The sequence below is a fragment of the Silurus aristotelis genome (genome assembly GCF_946808225.1).
Source record: "Silurus aristotelis genome assembly, chromosome: 17".
NCBI classification, from domain to species: domain Eukaryota; kingdom Metazoa; phylum Chordata; class Actinopteri; order Siluriformes; family Siluridae; genus Silurus; species Silurus aristotelis.
Window position 1 is genome coordinate 15,514,122 of NC_139590.1, and position 17,557 is coordinate 15,531,678.

Sequence of the window (17,557 nt, forward strand, 5' to 3'; positions counted from 1 at the left end):
ACATGCTATGTTTCTTTAAATATATATGTTCTGCTATTCATATTAATTAATAAAATGAATAAAAACAAATATAGACCAAGTATTTACAATGAACAACATTATAAATTTAGCATTAAATATATGCCTATGGTAATATTTATATAATAGCAGGATGTAAATAATAATGTTATAAGACCTCCTTCTTCAAAGACTACAACTAATTGATACTTTATATTTAGGGACTGGGAAACAGTCTTTTACAGAACTATTTTAAAGAATGGATTGCAAGACATGTGTTAGAACTCCCTCAAATCATTGCTTAATAATATCTGTTTTTAATATAATATATTTTCTTTATGACCTCAACAATAGTTATATTACATCCAGAAATCGAAATTGTTGATTTTACAAAACTCTGTTCTAGTAATACCAATCACACAAATGACATAAACAATGTCAAGGAAAAGGTAGGCCCAGAAGCAGGCTCTGTCAAACCGACTTGCATATTCATGCCTCTTCTTTGTCTTCTCATTCGTTTTCTCTATGTTCTCCACGAAAGTCACAATTTTCTGGATTGAAGCGTCCTTGGCAGTCACTTCATCTGAGATTGTAGACATACCATTCAGGGTCATATCTGTCCAAATGAAAACACAGAGTTCCTAAATTATATACTGTATTTTCAGCTTCGGCTGTTTATATTTTTTGGTTAGATCCGAGCTGAATGGGTTTCTGAATAGGTCTCTCTCCAAATCACATAATCTTGGTTTACAACCAGAAAGTCTCTTTGGATCGTATGTAAAAGTGTAATAGGATGTCTATCAGTATAAATTTAAATGTACAACTTTAGGTAAAGCCATTGCACCTGGTTTGGAATTAGATTAATTATATAATTATTAATAATTATTATTTATTTTGTAAGAAGATTCTGTCAGAAAAAATGAAAACCATGTGCGTTATACGAAAATGAATCAAGAATAAAAAAAAATCACATATGAAAATAAATCTGCACCAAATGTGAAAAGTCTTTTACAGGATATGGTACATGTTTTATATGGTTTGCAGTTTGTCAATATTTACTCTGCATTTATGGCCTACCCTTTTTTATCCCATCTTTGCGGTTGATGTAGCTTGATTCGCATGGCTTTTGTCGCTTCCTGGGCAAGATGGCACCACTGTCAGAAAATCGTGAGAGCACCATGGATAACAGCAAGCTCAAAACCAAAATGATCAAGCAGAAACAAAAGTGATAACCTGGTGAATGCAAACCAAACATTACATTACAATTGTACACATTTCCTAGGTTTATTGTATTTCTAATATAAAATATTATATATTGCATTTGGTAGTCTAAAACAATCAGTGGCATTTATATGAAGCCAGGATTTGACTCACGGATCAGGGGGCTGCAGAGGCCGGTGTCAGGCAGGTTTTCGGTGAGAATGAGCAGGGACATAGTAAAGCTGAGCACCAGTGTGATTTTAAAGGAACTGCGTTTTCCGCCTTCCAGTGGCAGAGCAAAGCTTCCCAAATCAGCTAACATGATAAGTGCACTGGGGAGAAGGAGTGTCACTATTGTATTGAACGGGTTGGTGGACATAGTGACCTGAGAATTTCAGAAAAGAGCGTGAATTAGAGAATTTTGAGTAATTTGGAAGCTTTTGAAAAAGAAAAATTAGGGGAAAAGATATTTATATAACTGACTACTATTAGAATTATTAGAATTATAATTTTAATAGTAATAGTATTTCTAATAGTGTTCATTAAAAAATATCATTGTAAAGCCCTTTTTTTATTGACACTAAAGGATTAGCCTTTACAAGGTGACAGATTTACAGATGAGCCAATACATTTCAAAAACGAGCCCAGACCAAAGAAACATGTATTTTGGCCTTACATCCTTTAGCCTGAAGCATACACTAATATTATGAAAACAATTTCAATTCAGTGCCAATGTATAGCAGTTTAAATAATTAATATTAGCACCAAGCACTTCACAGAAATAAATAGAGAAAGAATATACATTTTTAATTCATAATTCATAGTTTATACCTAACTAGCATGCCAGATGTGAAGACAATTCCATAAACTTCTCTTTATAAAATAACAATCAATAGGTTTAATTACATAGAGATAATTGCGGTCCAGCCTTTCTTTGTCCTGGTTTAGCTCCACTGACAAAGTTATCCATTCGCCTCGATTTGTTCCAACTGATGACACATGCCCATAGAGGATGCGTAGGCCACAAGCTAATTCAATACAAATGTGAAATTCAATTGGTAGCACTTTAATATCAATATTTTATAATGCTTTTATGTCGAATTTTTTCCATCTGCAATTAAATGAATTTAATCTCAGATTATTTTATTTTAAATAAATCAAATCTTTAACATACTGTTTTCACTCCATCCATTGAGGGCTACTGGGCACCCATCTCGTACAAAAGGATAGGTAAAAAGGTTGATTCCACACACCACAGTTATGTACAGTTGGATAGCGTGTTGCACAGTCCCATCTTGTTTCACTAATATATCAGTGGAGACAGGCTTCACATTCGTGCTGATTCTACATTCACAGGGAGACGGAATAAAAACTTGTGCTTAACGTATGCACAATATGTACAAAAGTTTATGGACACCTGACCATAAGATTTTATGCATTTTTTGAACATCCCACCCCATATTTGTTTCCTATTTGCTGTTATAATAACCTCCACTATTTTGTGAAGATTTTCTGCTAGATCTTTCAAGTGTAGTCAAAAGCCAAAGGCTAAGTAGGGCTGAGGTCAGAGCTCTTTTTTTTTTTTTTTTTTAGTACAGGACACTCAAAATCTGTCAAAAAATATCCATCCAATGTAAATCATTGTCTTATAAGCATTGTCATGTAGAAACAAGTTTGGGTCTCCTAGTTCAAGTGAAGGGTGAAAATTGGGAAAAATATAATGCTGCTGCATCCAAAGGTTACAGTTTGGGAAGTGCCACATGGCTGAATAGTCAGGGGTCCAGTATTTTTGTACATATAGTGTATATAACAAAATAATAGAATCATTTTGAAGGTAAAAAAAAAAAAAAGTTTGAGCAATTATTCTATTTGTATATAAATGGAATACATTTTGTTTAAACAGTTTTTATTTATGTTACATTACCAGTGAACTAGTTAATAATTCGAGTTAGAATTTTGATCATTTGCCACAATTCAATACCTTACTGCAATACCCTTTGATATTTCATGTAATATTAATAGATTTTGTGCACAGTTATTTATATTTTACACTTTGGCAAAAGCATATACAATTGTTCCTTACGCATATTATAACAACAAATTTTACCCATGACAGTAAGCACAAAAACACACCAGTCAAAGAAGAAACATTAACTTACGCATTGTCTACAGTTAGTTCAGGAGTCCAGATTGTGTCAACTGGCATCATAATTTCTGGAAAATTGTATGCCGTGTCTGTCCATGCAAGGTCTGGGTCGTTCCATTCCTGTTAAAGAAAGAAAGATAAAACCAGATTCTGTCCAATTATTAGCCCTTTATTATCATATGTCTATTATGAGGAACCAAATTCTTACCATATCAATTCTAATACGACTTGAGAAATGCAGGGATTTTGTATTCTAAGTCAAACAAAAGCAGAAAATACGAGTCAATCATCAATAATGCTAAGAAGAAAATTATTGATGAAAATAATCATAGAGATCATAGCAGGTGGATACTTAACCACAGACAGGGTCTCATATTGAATGGATGTAAGATTTACAGTAATAGTACATTCCGGCGGCATCGGAGGACTGAATAGCTGCATTGCAATCAGCTTGCTAGCCAGGCAACGACGTGTGACGCACGTTGCCAAAGAGCCAACTGTAAAGCTGGAGCACACTTAGAAAACAGCAGAGGCAATGCACATATTCATATAATACTTTCACTATATAAAAAAGATTAAATGAGTAAAATCAGTAAAATCACTAAATCACTAAAATTCATTTCTTAAAGTTATCTGATAGTACAAAATCTAGTTAAATCACATTCCCAGAACACTTCAGCTAATCTTATATGTCTTACCAATAAAATAATAAATGATGTTGGAAAGTTTCTGGATTCTCTCAGCTGGCACCATGCTGTACTGTTCAAACATAACACATAGTAATTATGTATCCTGGATGTATCTATCAATTTATATTTGTTAATTTGAACAGGTTGAAAATAGCACTTAAATACCTTTTAAAAGAGTTGAATGTACCGTAACATCCCAGCTTGGTTCCAGTTCTTCTATATTAGTTCCTCAGTGTTATGAGGAAGGGGAATGTCAGATGGCTCTTAATAAGCGCCACCATTCTTTTCTATTGCGTGCTTACATGGTGTACACTGAACAATATACACAGCTCATAGTTAAACCTCTACGCTGTAAACATGAACAAAATTGTGTATTCTGGCTTTTCTGGCTATTACTGTTTGATCCACACAAGCAATTGTTTGTTGTTTGAACACACAGGTATATAATAGCATCCCATTAATTACCTTTGTGCACCTCTACAACCTCTACTCTCTAGCCAGCTGGAATTCAATTAAAAGCACAAAGGCAGACGAATCTGATCTCACGATATTTTCCTTGGGTTTTAGTTCATTACAGAGTTCAATAGAACACAGCATGTAGTTTGTGAAATGGTGAGTCAATGTAAATTACTTCAAAATTTTATATCAGGATGGTTCTGGATGAAACTTAAGAAACCATGATAAAGTCGATTATCTGAAAAATACAGTCAGAGGAATGAAGAATGGAAATATGTTGCTACTGTATAATTGAAATTCATTCATTCATTTGTTCTTCTTTATTAAACACATCATTGTGTATCTAATAAGCAACCAAAAACCTGCTGGCTAATAGTATTAAATTAGCTTTATTATTTTTACTATTACACTGTAATGACAGAAGTTTGAGGACACCTGACCATAAGATCTGTTTGTGCATTTTGAACATCCACATTTAGTTCACATTTGCTGATATTTGCTTCTACTCTTCTTTAAAGATGTTCCATTGTATCATTGTCTATGATAAATCTGTAATGAATTCTCAGCATTGTAGAATTTAAGAGTTGTTTAACAGTTGCTATATGAGCAATGACTATGCATAAATTATTTTGAAATGTTTCATGAACTTCTCAGTGTAAATCCAAATCACAACTTAAACAAAAGACAAATCGAGAAGTCAATCAAAAATTCAGACAGATGCCTCCCATAAATGTATTCTTCTTCAGCTTAAAGCACAGTATAAGGATTATGCAAATGCTTCAAAGCAATCATGAAACATTAAAGTTTTATTAGTTGTGTGATTATTAGATTACAATGTGAATGTTGTACAGGAACCATCATAAAATGAAATGCGGAATGCCTGGGAATTTTTTGTGCAGTGAGTGAACAGAGGCTGTTCTTCATTCAAGAAACAAAGATGTTACATGGGATACAATGAATCCTTTACAAAGTATAAATCAAAAACTTAGAATGTACATTTTGAAAATAAACGTCAGCTGAGACCTTTATGTATTTAACATTTAAGAAATAGGATTCGGTGACAGTGCTTTCTAATAATCAGGAATTTTTCCACTATGATAGTCTTCAGGTCAGCAAACATTAAATAACGTAACATAATGAGTGACAAATCTCACTTATAACTCAAACTCTTTGCACACAATGCACACAACAGTTTGTGTGCTTTTAGTTGTCCCATATACATTAAGCACAGTGAAATTTTATTTCTTAACATGAAAAAAGGGTAAGAGCACAGGGTCAGCCATCATACAGTGGTCCTGGAGCAGAGAGGATTAAAGAACTTGTTTAAGAGACCAACAGAAACATTTTGTTCAAACTGTGGCTTAAACTTACACCCTTCTAATTAGTAGCCCAGAGTCATAACAGTTGACAGTTACGACATCCCCACACTAAACCTTAAAGACAGAGGAGTTTCTGATTTCTACAAGTTGCTGTTTTTTACAACTTGTAAAACAGTGTGCTGCTGTGTTTTGAATGAGGCAACATTTTATTGCTCATTCTACTGTTCATTATAGTACATAATGTATAGTAACTGTATAAACTGCTGAAAAGCATAACATGTTATTCATTAACAAATTAAAATAAATTAGGTTTCAATATTATCTATAGACTAATATGCCTTTGAACTATTAAGGTTTGGATAAAACACATTAAATTGAATTGACCAGTCATAAATGCTAAAAATGATAAGAAGTAAATAATAATCGTAATAACACGTATAATGGGTTGTGATTTCCACTACTGTGCTTTACAAACCTCTGTAGGATTCTGGTTTTGTGTATATATATATATATATATATATATATATATATATATATATATATATATATATATATATATATATATATATATATATATATATATATATATGCATATATATTTGTCCCCTCTCACATAAGGAAGCAATCTTTCCCAGCCGTTAAAATTAGTTCATCAATAAGAACCTATAAGTATCCACTCATAATGTATGCTAAATGTGAACAATTACAAGCCAAGAGAACACGTATGGTCCAGAGAACATAATTCATTATGTAAATTGTATGATTCTATTGTAAGTAAGTAGCATTTACTTTATTATACACTATTACTTTAGATTTATGAGTGTATATATTAACTGATTTTGCATATGATAAATTATAATAGTTCCAAAGGTTTTGAGCTTCAGGAACAGTTGTCATAAGCAGTTTTGCATTCCAGTGTTCATCAATGAAAAGTTGATGACATCAACAATGATGGAACTATAATGAATGGACATTCTATGTCCCTCAGGTAAGGTGTTCCTTCTTGAGTCCAGTTCCACTCCAGGTTTTATTCTAATACCATTTCACGGTATTGTTCAAGGACCTTTGTCTTTGTCTTGCTCATTAGGGATACATATCCCTATTATTCATTATTATGCTCAAATTGTAATTTGCATTCTATTTAATTTCGTAAAGCTGCTTTGGGACAATGTCCATTCAAAAGCATAATACAAATAAAATTAATTGAATAATTTACAATGCAGAAATCTGCAATGAAGTACTTTTACCAGAAATCCAAGTTGTCAACCTTACAAGAATCTGATTTAGCAAAAACAATCACGCATAAACTGTAAATAACATCTAGGCATATATAAGAGAAAAAACTGATTTTGTCTAACTTGGCTGCCAAAGATTTCTTATACTTGATATCGCTGCTCTGTTTGTCCATCTTCTCCACAAAATTCACAATTTTCTTGATAGACTGGCCGTCAGCAATCATGTCAGCAAACTGTGTTCCTGCTTGATCTATTCAGAGAGAGAGTGAGAGGAAAATATTATTGTTTTGAAATGGGCCTTCATTTTTTGAACAGTCAAGGTCACTCGAAAATTGCAATAAATTAGCATATTGCTTTAAAATTTACACTGTTCCTGTTATAGTAATACAACCTCTGTGTTCTGATAGCAACACACAATCATAATGTAGATCATGCTTCTAAATCAATTTCACAATGCATTAGAATTCTAGTTTATACTATAAATGAGAACTTTTTCTTTGGGTGTATTAAGTAAACGTGTATGGATATGTGCAAAAGATATTCTACATTCTATCTGTTAGTAACTTGTTTTACTAGATGTTCAACTAGTTTTTGGAATGTGGGAATTTTGTACTCATTTAGACACTGGAATGTTAGTAAAGTCAGGTACTGATGTAGGGTGGGGAGGTCTGTGGTGCAATCAGCATTTCAATTCATTCAAAATGTGTTAATTAAGATTGAGGTCAGAGCTCTTTAGCAGGCCACTCAAGATCTTCCACTCCAACCCATGTAAACCATATCTTAATGAAGCTGGCTTTGGGGGTTCCAAGTTAAAGTGAAGGGAAAATTCTACCACATTTAAATCCTATACAACTATACGCCACCAACTTTGTGGTAACAACTGGGGAAGAACCACATATAGTTTTAGAATTGAGGTGTCCCAATACTTCTGTTCATAGAGTGTAAGGTATGTGTCTATTTAGTGTTACTTTGTATTATGTAGCAGAATGTAATATAAAAGTGAAGTACATGTATGTTCAGTATATGTTGTGATAATTTAAGTCTGATGTTTATCGTAGTCATTTTTGTGTTGAACCTGCCTTGTTTACTCAGCTTTGGAAATCGTCGACAGAAAATGTTGCCCTCCGCTGCCAACTTTGTGCACACCATGGATAATAGCATACTTAGCACCAGAACAAACATGCAGAAGCAGAAGTGATAACCTGGGAATTGGAAATTGGAATTATAGCCTCAAGATTCTGTTTAAATGTTTACAGTTGTAGAAATAAATTATATTTAGAATTATATAGAAGAGAAAAGACACTGATGCTAAATATACTCCCAAGTCAACAGAGAAATGTTTTTGAAACCATATACTTTTTAATCGCTCTACATAAGAACATTTATGCCTAAAAAATATATAAATTGTGTTATAAAAATATACAATGCCTCTGTGTGTTTATATATTTCACTTATTTCTGTGATAAGTGTAGTAATTTAGTTGACTGTATTCAGTGTCCTGTTCATTAATAATCTAATAGAATCAGCAAACAGGTCGATGTTAAATGGCCATGAATATATTATTATTATACTAAGGTATTTCTGTTAAAGAAAAGACATACTCACGTATCAGAGGGCTGCATGAGCCACTGTTAGGAAGGTAGTCAGTGAGGATGACAAGGAACATGGTAAAGCTGAGCACCAGTGTGATTTTGAAGGAGCTGCGTTTTCCCCCATCCAAAGGCAACGCAAAACTCACTAGATCGGCGATCATAATAAGTGCAGTAGGCAGGACCAGTGACACCAGTGCATTGAAGGGGTTGCTGGACATAATGACCTTATCAAGTAAGAATGTGAAAAATGTAATGTTGTAATAAAGGTCAAAGTCAAAAATTGGTGTTTTCTTGACATGTGATCACTGGATGCCAAATAACATATTGAAGTTAATATACACACATATGTCTTTAGTTTAGTTTTTAGTTAAAATCTTGAAAGAATCTTTTAAAAGAATCATTGCTTTAAACGTTTTCTTTTAGAGATACACTAAAATATTTTTTGTACAGGACTGAGAACTTCATTGGCAGAATAAATAAATGATTTACATTGATATAGTTCTGGTTGTTTGTGCTGTTTTCCATTTTGAGGTTCACTGACACAGTGTTCCATTCAGATCCGTCACCTCCCACTGCAGATACTGAGCCATACTGGATATTAAGCCCACAAGCTGAACCACACAGATATAATAACATTAGTATTCAAAGTTACTCACGCTTGACAGTCATTAAATAACACTAAAAAACACAATTTTGTTTTTTGCTTGTTACAGCTGTACATTTATTTAAAAAATAATTATAATAATACAATATACACCAACCAGGTATAAAATGATGACATTATAATGTTATTACTACGATTATCTATCAACTTGTTAGTGGGTGTGATAAATTAGTGAACATTTTGTCCTCAAAGAAAAAATGGGCAAGCTTAATGATTTGAGCGAGTTTGACAAGGGCCAAATTGTGATGGCTAGATGACTAAATCAGTGCATCTCCAAACCTGCAGCTATTGTGGGATGTTCTCGGGCTGTGGAGGTCAGCATCTATTAAAAGTTGTCCAAGAAAGAAACAGTGGTGAACCGGAGACAAGGTCATGGGCGGCCGGTGTTCACTGATGTACGTGGGAAACGAATGCTGGCTCATGTGGTTCGATTTAACAGACGGGCTCCTGTGGCTCAAATTGCTAAAGAAGTTAATGTTGTTAATGTTTTTAATGGGTCAGGACTGTTTAGGCAGCAAACGGTGGACCAACACAATATTAGGCAGGTGGTCATGATGTTATACATAAAGTTATGCCTGGTTGGTGTATAATACTATATTGAGTGGGAAGGTTACAGTTTGTACAAATGCAAAGTTTGGGCATTTAATTTTTGCCATGTGTATAACACCCTTGCAGTTGTAAAGACACAGATCTTTATTAACTCATGGGTCCTAATGGTCACCAGAGCTAAATTATTTCCCTCTAAACCTTGTACATGGCTATTAAATGTGACCTAAGCAGCAGACTGGGTATTAGAAAATGGATCTAACTAATCTCTAAAATTCTGTATAAGGTTATAAATATATGTCATTTAGAAATGGCCATTAAGGGAATCTGTGGGAGTCAAAGCAAGATCTGGAAGAGCAAGAAAACTCTTCGGTGCCTGTATGCAGGAAGAAAACAAAGCAAAGCAAATAAGATCAAGGACATAACAGTACTACTATACAGTAGTAGTGCCCCAATTCTACCGTGCAACACTGTTTGCACAAACATGGAGCTATCACAAAAAAAAGCAAAACTTCAACTAAGTAAGCCAGATGTATCTTGGAAGCAAGTGTAATACATCTTGAACACACTTTGCATGCATAATGGACCATGAATATATGAGAACGACAACAAGAACTAGTTCTTCTAAGTATTCTACATTCTACAATAACTTTTTTTGATTTCATCAAATATAAAGAAACTGTGCAGAAAAATATTTTAATAGTTTTAAGAGATTATGTTCAGGTCATTTTTTTAGGAACCTTGCTTTGTGCGCGGATGCATTGTCATGCTGGAACAGGTCTGTGTCTTTTACATCCAGTGAAGGGAAATCTTAATTCTGCACTGAAGAAATGCATCCATGTTTCCAACTTTGTGACAACAGTTTGGGAATAGCCAGATGTCCACATACTTTTGGGCATATAGAATATAGTATACTACACTATGCTGTACTACATTATACTTTTCAGGCAAATATCCTTCATCACACAAAGTGTTTCTGATGCTTTAGGAACTGAAAAGAATTGACTTCAGAGCAGAATATTTAAATGGTAAATGAACATTTACTTTCATTTGAATAAGAAATGCAATCTAAAGGAATGCAAAAACACATACGCCCTGGATACGCACTGTTCTTTAGTTCTTTCTGTTTACTGGACATCTGATACCTGAAGCAAGTGGTTTGCAATAGGTCAACCATCATGAGAAATTCTTCACTTTCATACTTTCATATTTCATACTTGCTAAAGATAACGTTTATTATTAGCATGATAGTACTGCCCTGATATTTGCAAAACATGCTTTTATTAATAGAGCCATCACTTCACAACTCACATAGTCCTTGTATTGTGCACCAAAGGAATGTTCTCTATTATTGATCAAATAAATTCATTCTGAAAATTAGACTGTCATAAGAAACTGCAATTTTTCACGTGCTCATTTTGACTTGCCTCTGCACTGTATCTCTAGAGAGGTTTTCTAACCTCTGTGGAGTTTTTGCGGCTCAAACTGCACAGTCCGTTTGTCCTTAAGGAAAACTGACTAGCTAAAGTTAGAAATCTAAGAAGGGGCACAAGCTCGCTGAAATCGTGTATTGCCAGTGTAGTTTCCAATGTTTAGCTGTTCTGTTTTATTGCCCGGTGTAGCCTCAAATTCCTGTTCTCAGCTGACAGTAATGGCACCTGCCTTCTGCCATCATAGTCATCCTCACAGTAAGCATCACAGTAGGTACCATTTGTACCATGTGCTGAGATGATGCAATACATTTCTTGTCATTGCCAGCTACTAATCAAGTAAATGGCACTGGCAACAAAAATGCTGCATGCAACTTTACTTGCTATTCCTATTTTTATCTATAGACTGTGTAGAAATCCCATCAGTTTCTGAAATGCTCAGACTAGTATGTATACCACCAACAAGCATACCATGGTCAAAGCTAGTCAAGTGTTTCATGTGAACTGTACTTGCATAATTTTTTATGCTTTGCATTGCTGTCACAATTGTCGAATCACTTAGTGTAAACTGCAAATGTCAAAACTTACAGCTTTGGTTCCATCCATTGATGGCTATGGGACATGCTCCTTGGACAAAAGGGTAGGTGAGGAGGTTGAGTTTGCACACGACCGTGGTGTACATGGCAATGGCATAGTTTACAGTGCCATCACTTTTCACCACTATATCATTCGTAACAGGTTTTACACTCACATATATTCTAAAAGACAGATGGAAAAGAAATGGTTTGGTATCAGTTATAGTAACATTTGATATATATTTGTTATATCTTAGCACTCTCTGACAACTACTGCTTTCTACTGCACAAACAAAATGAATAATCAGGTTGGACTTACGCATTCTCCACAGTGAGATCAGGAGTCCATATATTCTGAACAGGCAAGATAATTTCATTAAAAGAGTAATTTGTCACTGACCATTGAAGGTCTGGGTCAGTCCACTCCTATTACAGAAGACAGCAATACTGTGTTAGATATTTATGCCCCTGTGACTACCATATAGCCTTTCTGTACAGCTCAGAGTCTTAGAAACAGACATATTTGTATGTGATTAATGACAAGTATATATACACGACAAGTGTTCAAGCTTGAAACCATTTAATTGGATATTCTTCACAGGCCTCCAACATTTTTTTTTCTTTCAGTTTTGCTTTACTATTTTCATAGAGTTGTATTGGCTTGGCTAGCTGCACAATTTTGTGCTATCTAGATTCTATTTTAGCTTTCTAACTAAATAACAATATAAACTAGTCATAAATGGATTGACAAATTAGCTATTAGCTATTACTATTATCATAGTAATAAGGTTATTTTGGAGGACACTGTCAAATGTTAGATTATTAAAATGATTAAAATAAAGTCTATAGTCCTGGCAATTTGATTTAAAACAACTAATGATGGTCATAATATGACTGCCATTGCTTGTACAAACTGCACTGGTAGTCTCATGTGTTAAAGATCAGAAGCCAGAGTGCAACCATATTGTGGTCACACCATGTCACCTAGTGGTTAGTTAATGAACCTACTGCTGTCCTAGATGCTTTTTACTAAACCATCTGACTTGAGAGGTGTCATGGGCATAGGAATAGATAAACAAATCTGTCTGTTAAAAGAACCCAAATAAAAAATTCACTCATTCATTCATTCATTTCATTCATTAATTCATTAAATTGCTTTATCACTGTCAGGTATGTGATCTATCTGGAGCCTATTCTGATTGCACTTGGCACAAAGTGCAAATAGCAAATTCTGTTAAAAGCGTGCTTTAGGAGGAAATTAGAAGACCTGGGCATGGACAGGAGACATGGAGAGCACCTAAAACTTTGCATACAGTAAACTTAAATTTGCTGTTCAAGTCAATTTTACGAAATGAATGTTATAAGGTGACATAGCTAGCCACCATGTCATTAAAAATACATTCGTGTCTATAGTTCTTGCTTATCGTTTGCTCTATTTTTAACATAGTTGTAGTGCCAAATATTGTATTCAAATAGTAAAACAGGTATATTTCTATCACAAACGTTATCTGCTCAGTTACAATAAATTAGAAACCACAGACTCTCATTCTGAAAGCTCGTATTGAATGTGAATGCATTTCATTAAACTCTTGCCTCTTGATCAAGTTGAATGATGAGCATTTTAACACCAAAAAGAACACCAATCATACGAGGTTAACAAAATGTACTCACCATGGTAATTTTAACGCGACTGGAGAACTGCATGGTTTTTGTGTTCTTCAAACAAAAGAAAATAATGTGCATTTATTTTTCTTTTATCTTTATTATATGTACTACACCATGTGGTGCATAAAGCAAAAATAATAATTGACATGAAAATAATGCTTGAATTAATGATTAATTAAAATTTTCTTTTATACTTACAACAGACAGTGTCTCATACTGGATGGAAGTGAGGTTCACATTAATAATACAATCTGAAGACTGAGGTGCACTGTACAGGTTTTTGTTAGTCAGATCACTAGCCAGACATCGACGTGTCACACAAGCTGTTGTGTGCCCTAAGATGACAAATCACCAAATTAATTAAATTTCCAAAACACCAGGAATTATAAAAACAACATTCTAAATGCATCTGACCTGAATAAAAGGAAGTTCCCCATTTATTAGCAAAAGTTCTTACCAAAAAGGAATGACATTGTAATGAGGAATTTCAGCATCCTCTGTGTAGATAGCATATTAGCCTTTGAACACCGAACTGGGAAGAAAGCTAATTTCATCTGCAAATAAGAAAATACAATTATTTCCAATAAATTTTTATATCATCAAGTCAGATTTGTGTGTAAAAGACCTACATTTTCCGTAGAGCTATTCCAGCTGAAGCTCATCTCAACCTTTCTAGCAAACAAAAATTAGACAGCTTTTTAAAAGGCACTGCTAACTTCTGTGACGTATCAGTTACTAGAACATTACGAACAACAAAACATGAAGCTCATCTGAATAGCTCATTCATTATAACGTACAATATAAAAGCCTTGTAATCTGACCAGTGCTGTAAAGAGAATTAGGCCAAATGATCATGGAGCCCATTTATCTGCCTCAGACTGCACCTATGAATACTACATACAGTAAACAGTATTTGTGAATACAATTCTACAATTGCTTTCTCTGGGAAGGCTTGTGGTTCTAGATTGGATTGATAATGGTTGGGTAAATAGATCACTTACAGTTAAAGGCTTGTGGCAGGTGGGATCTGTTCTACTGGTTTTGCTTTAAATTCAATGTATATGTACAGCAGTCACCATTTATCCAGTTTTCCTGTAGCTATTACAAATTGTTCAGGTTTGTACAATCCTAATTAGATATTATGGATACAAAAACAGTGTGAATAATGGAATATTTGCCTGAAAGCAGCCAATGAGTCAGTTGTTGTGTGATCCACAGTTATTACATTACTATTATTGTCAACACCAAGAAAGGTCCTGATGTCTAGTTTTGTTTAAATTAGCTGTGTCATAGCTCTTGTTTGTATTGCTTTAAACACATTTATTGAAACAGATTTCATGTATTGCTGTTTAAAATTATACAGTCAGATTCAGTAGAACCAGAGCTCATGCCCCTAGAGTATGTTTTTTAAGGATATATTAGTAGTACAAGATAGCCTGTGATTTCTACCTACCTCCCTTATTTGAACAAAATATAGCCAAATCTATCTATCTATCTATCTATCTATCTATCTATCTATCTATCTATCTATCTATCTATCTATCTATCTATCTATCTATCTATCTATCTATCTATCTATCTATCTATCTATCTATCTATCTATCTATCTATCTATCTATCGTCCTCAGTTGTTGCCAAGCAGAGGACAATGTCTCATTCTGAAAGCTACTAAGATGAGGGTACCAGAGCTACAGAAAAGTTCAGTAAAGCTCTGTCTTTTCTCTGTCACATTCTATAACTTCTATTTCCCCTAAAATAACCCCGCCACCTAATTTAAATATAGTTTAAGCATCCTTGTACTATTTATTCAACACATTTGTATAAAACATTTGGGTTTGGTTATATTAGGGGAAATAAGTTGTAGAATCCAACACTGGGAAACAAAACAGGTGGGCAGAAGATTGTTCCTACAACAGAGTCCTGAGTACAGTGGAGAACTCTATAATTTAATACAAAAATACAGCTGCAATAACATCTGGTTCTGTGTAGATATGAATAGGAAGTACACTATTTATTTTCAGTCAGTTTATTTGTTTTTGTCAGTCTCAGGGCTTCAACCTTTGGTTTTGATCAGTAGCCAAAAGAATACACCACTGAGCTACCACTGCTCCAGACAGCAAAAGTATGGGAGAATGAACTCTAGGGTCAGCATCTGTATGCAATAAAGAGACAATCAGTCTCACTAGGGGTGGAGGGAGTTACAGAACATAATAATGAATTACTATTTACGCCTGATAAAACAAAAACATGATACTGGGCTTACTAGAATCTATTAAAATATGGAGACAATAAAACATACAGTATAATACACAGTGAAGCTCATTACACACATACTGTTTGTATCAGGATTTTGGATTTGCCCACTCATTGTTCTGTCACGTTCGTCCTCTGTCAGTTATTAATATTGATGGGGTTACATGTGGCTCATTTCTTAGTGGTACTTCTTTATGGTTTTTAGCTTAGAAATATTTCTTCTTTCACCTTAGAAATATTTCTAAGCTAAGAAACATGTTATCTATATCTGATGCAGAGAAGCTCGTCCATGCGTTCATGGCCTCCAGAATAGACTACTGTAATGCATTACTAGGTGGATGTCCTGCATCATTAATGAACAAGCTTCAGTTAGTTCAGAATGCAGCAGCAAGAGTTCTTACAAGGTCAAGAAAATATGATCATATAACCCCAATCTTATCATCCCTGCACTGGCTTCCTGTTAAGTTTCAAATAGACTACAAACTACTGCTACTCACTTATAAAGCACTAAATGGTTTGGCTCCCATGCATCTATCCAGTCTTTTAACACGCTACAATCCGTCACGCTCCCTGAGATCTCAAAACTCTGGGCTTCTAGTAGTTCCTAGAATAGCAAAGTCCACTAAAGGCAGTAGATCATTCTCACATTTAGCTCCTAAACTTTGGAACAGTCTTCCTGACAGTGTTCGGGGCTCAGATACACTCTCCCAGTTTAAGTGTAGATTAAAAACGTATCTTTTTTAGCAAAGCCTACACATAACATACATCTCACATCATAACCTTGAGCTCCAGAACATATGATCACATGCACATTATCAACTTAATATCATGAACAGCAGCTACGCTAATTTCTCTCCACTGCTTCTCTTTCTCTCCCCGTCCCGAGGCTTCCTGAGGTTTGGCCAGCTCCAGTCACGTCCCACCTCATGAAGATTATGGACCTTTGAAGAAGTAGATGCCAAACTACATGTGTGGAGTTTTGACATTGGACCTCCTGGAGTGTTTAAAGGCTCTGGCATGGAGAAGCTGATGCTGAATCTGTGATGATCACAAATGTTGAGCTCAGTAGCTCCTAGTTTTATAACAATAAAGACTGTATACGACTGTAGTAAGAACATTACTTATAATCTTATACTCCAGTACTCATGTTAGTTCTCACTCTTCAGTGTTCTGTATTGTTGGAAGATTTATGATCAAACTTTTGATGTCACCCAAATGAGGATTGGTTCCCCTTTTGAGTCTGGTTCCTCGCAAGGTTTCTTCCTCATAACATCTAAGGGAGTTTTTCCTTGCTACAGTCGCCCCTTATTGCTCATCAGGGATAAATGCACACCATTCACCTTGACTGTTGATTTCTGTAAAGCTGAAGAACTCTCCACCGCATTAGTAAAAACTGGAAGGATAGTGGGAAACCATCATCTTTGAGGAGGAAATGTGGACGGAACAACAAAAACTTGAATAATTGTGATCGGCAACTACTTAAACTATTGGTGAAATCAAATTGTAAAAAACAACAACAATCGAGCTCACTGCAATGTTTAATAGAGAAAGTAAAAGCATTTCCACACGCATGTGAGAGGCCCTCAAGAGATTGGGACTAAACAGTTGTGTAGCCTTAAGAAAACCACTTATCAGTGAGGCTAATCAGAAAAAAAGGCTTCTATTTGCTAGGGATAATAAAGATTGGACTCTGAAGCAATGAAAGAAGGTCATGTGGTCTGATGAGTCGATATTTACCCTGTTCCAGGTAAGAAGAGAGGTGGATGAACTGATGCACCCATGATGCCTAG

At 34.7% G+C, this 17,557-nt stretch overlaps 3 protein-coding genes across 5 annotated transcripts in view; 1 reads left to right on the top strand and 2 right to left on the bottom strand.

Moving 5' to 3' along the window:
- The window catches only part of LOC310739668 (protein HID1-like), a 484,702-nt gene that overhangs the window by 62,418 nt on the left and 404,727 nt on the right, over positions 1 to 17,557 (top strand). The window lies entirely within an intron of this gene.
- LOC310739718 (5-hydroxytryptamine receptor 3A-like) lies at positions 83 to 4,249 on the bottom strand. Of its 2 annotated transcripts, XM_083565920.1 has the most exons (10): positions 4,198 to 4,249; positions 4,042 to 4,102; positions 3,701 to 3,858; positions 3,552 to 3,596; positions 3,357 to 3,463; positions 2,372 to 2,541; positions 2,104 to 2,225; positions 1,372 to 1,582; positions 1,075 to 1,230; positions 83 to 613 (listed from the first exon to the last, which is right to left on the bottom strand). In XM_083565920.1, the coding sequence occupies exons 2-10, from the start codon at positions 4,094 to 4,096 to the stop codon at positions 357 to 359; spliced, it is 1,281 nt and encodes a 426-aa protein (XP_083422046.1). In that variant the 5' UTR covers positions 4,097 to 4,102; positions 4,198 to 4,249; the 3' UTR covers positions 83 to 356. The 2 variants fall into 2 exon arrangements, with proteins under 2 accessions (XP_083422046.1, XP_083422045.1); XM_083565919.1 differs by having other exon boundaries at positions 4,042 to 4,226.
- Positions 6,539 to 14,578, bottom strand: LOC310739720 (5-hydroxytryptamine receptor 3A-like). The gene is made up of 10 exons (XM_083565922.1): positions 14,144 to 14,578; positions 13,972 to 14,068; positions 13,713 to 13,849; positions 13,521 to 13,565; positions 12,169 to 12,275; positions 11,863 to 12,032; positions 9,124 to 9,245; positions 8,648 to 8,858; positions 8,122 to 8,244; positions 6,539 to 7,292 (listed from the first exon to the last, which is right to left on the bottom strand). Exons 1-10 carry the CDS (start codon positions 14,174 to 14,176, stop codon positions 7,051 to 7,053), a joined length of 1,287 nt encoding a protein of 428 aa, XP_083422048.1. The 5' UTR covers positions 14,177 to 14,578; the 3' UTR covers positions 6,539 to 7,050.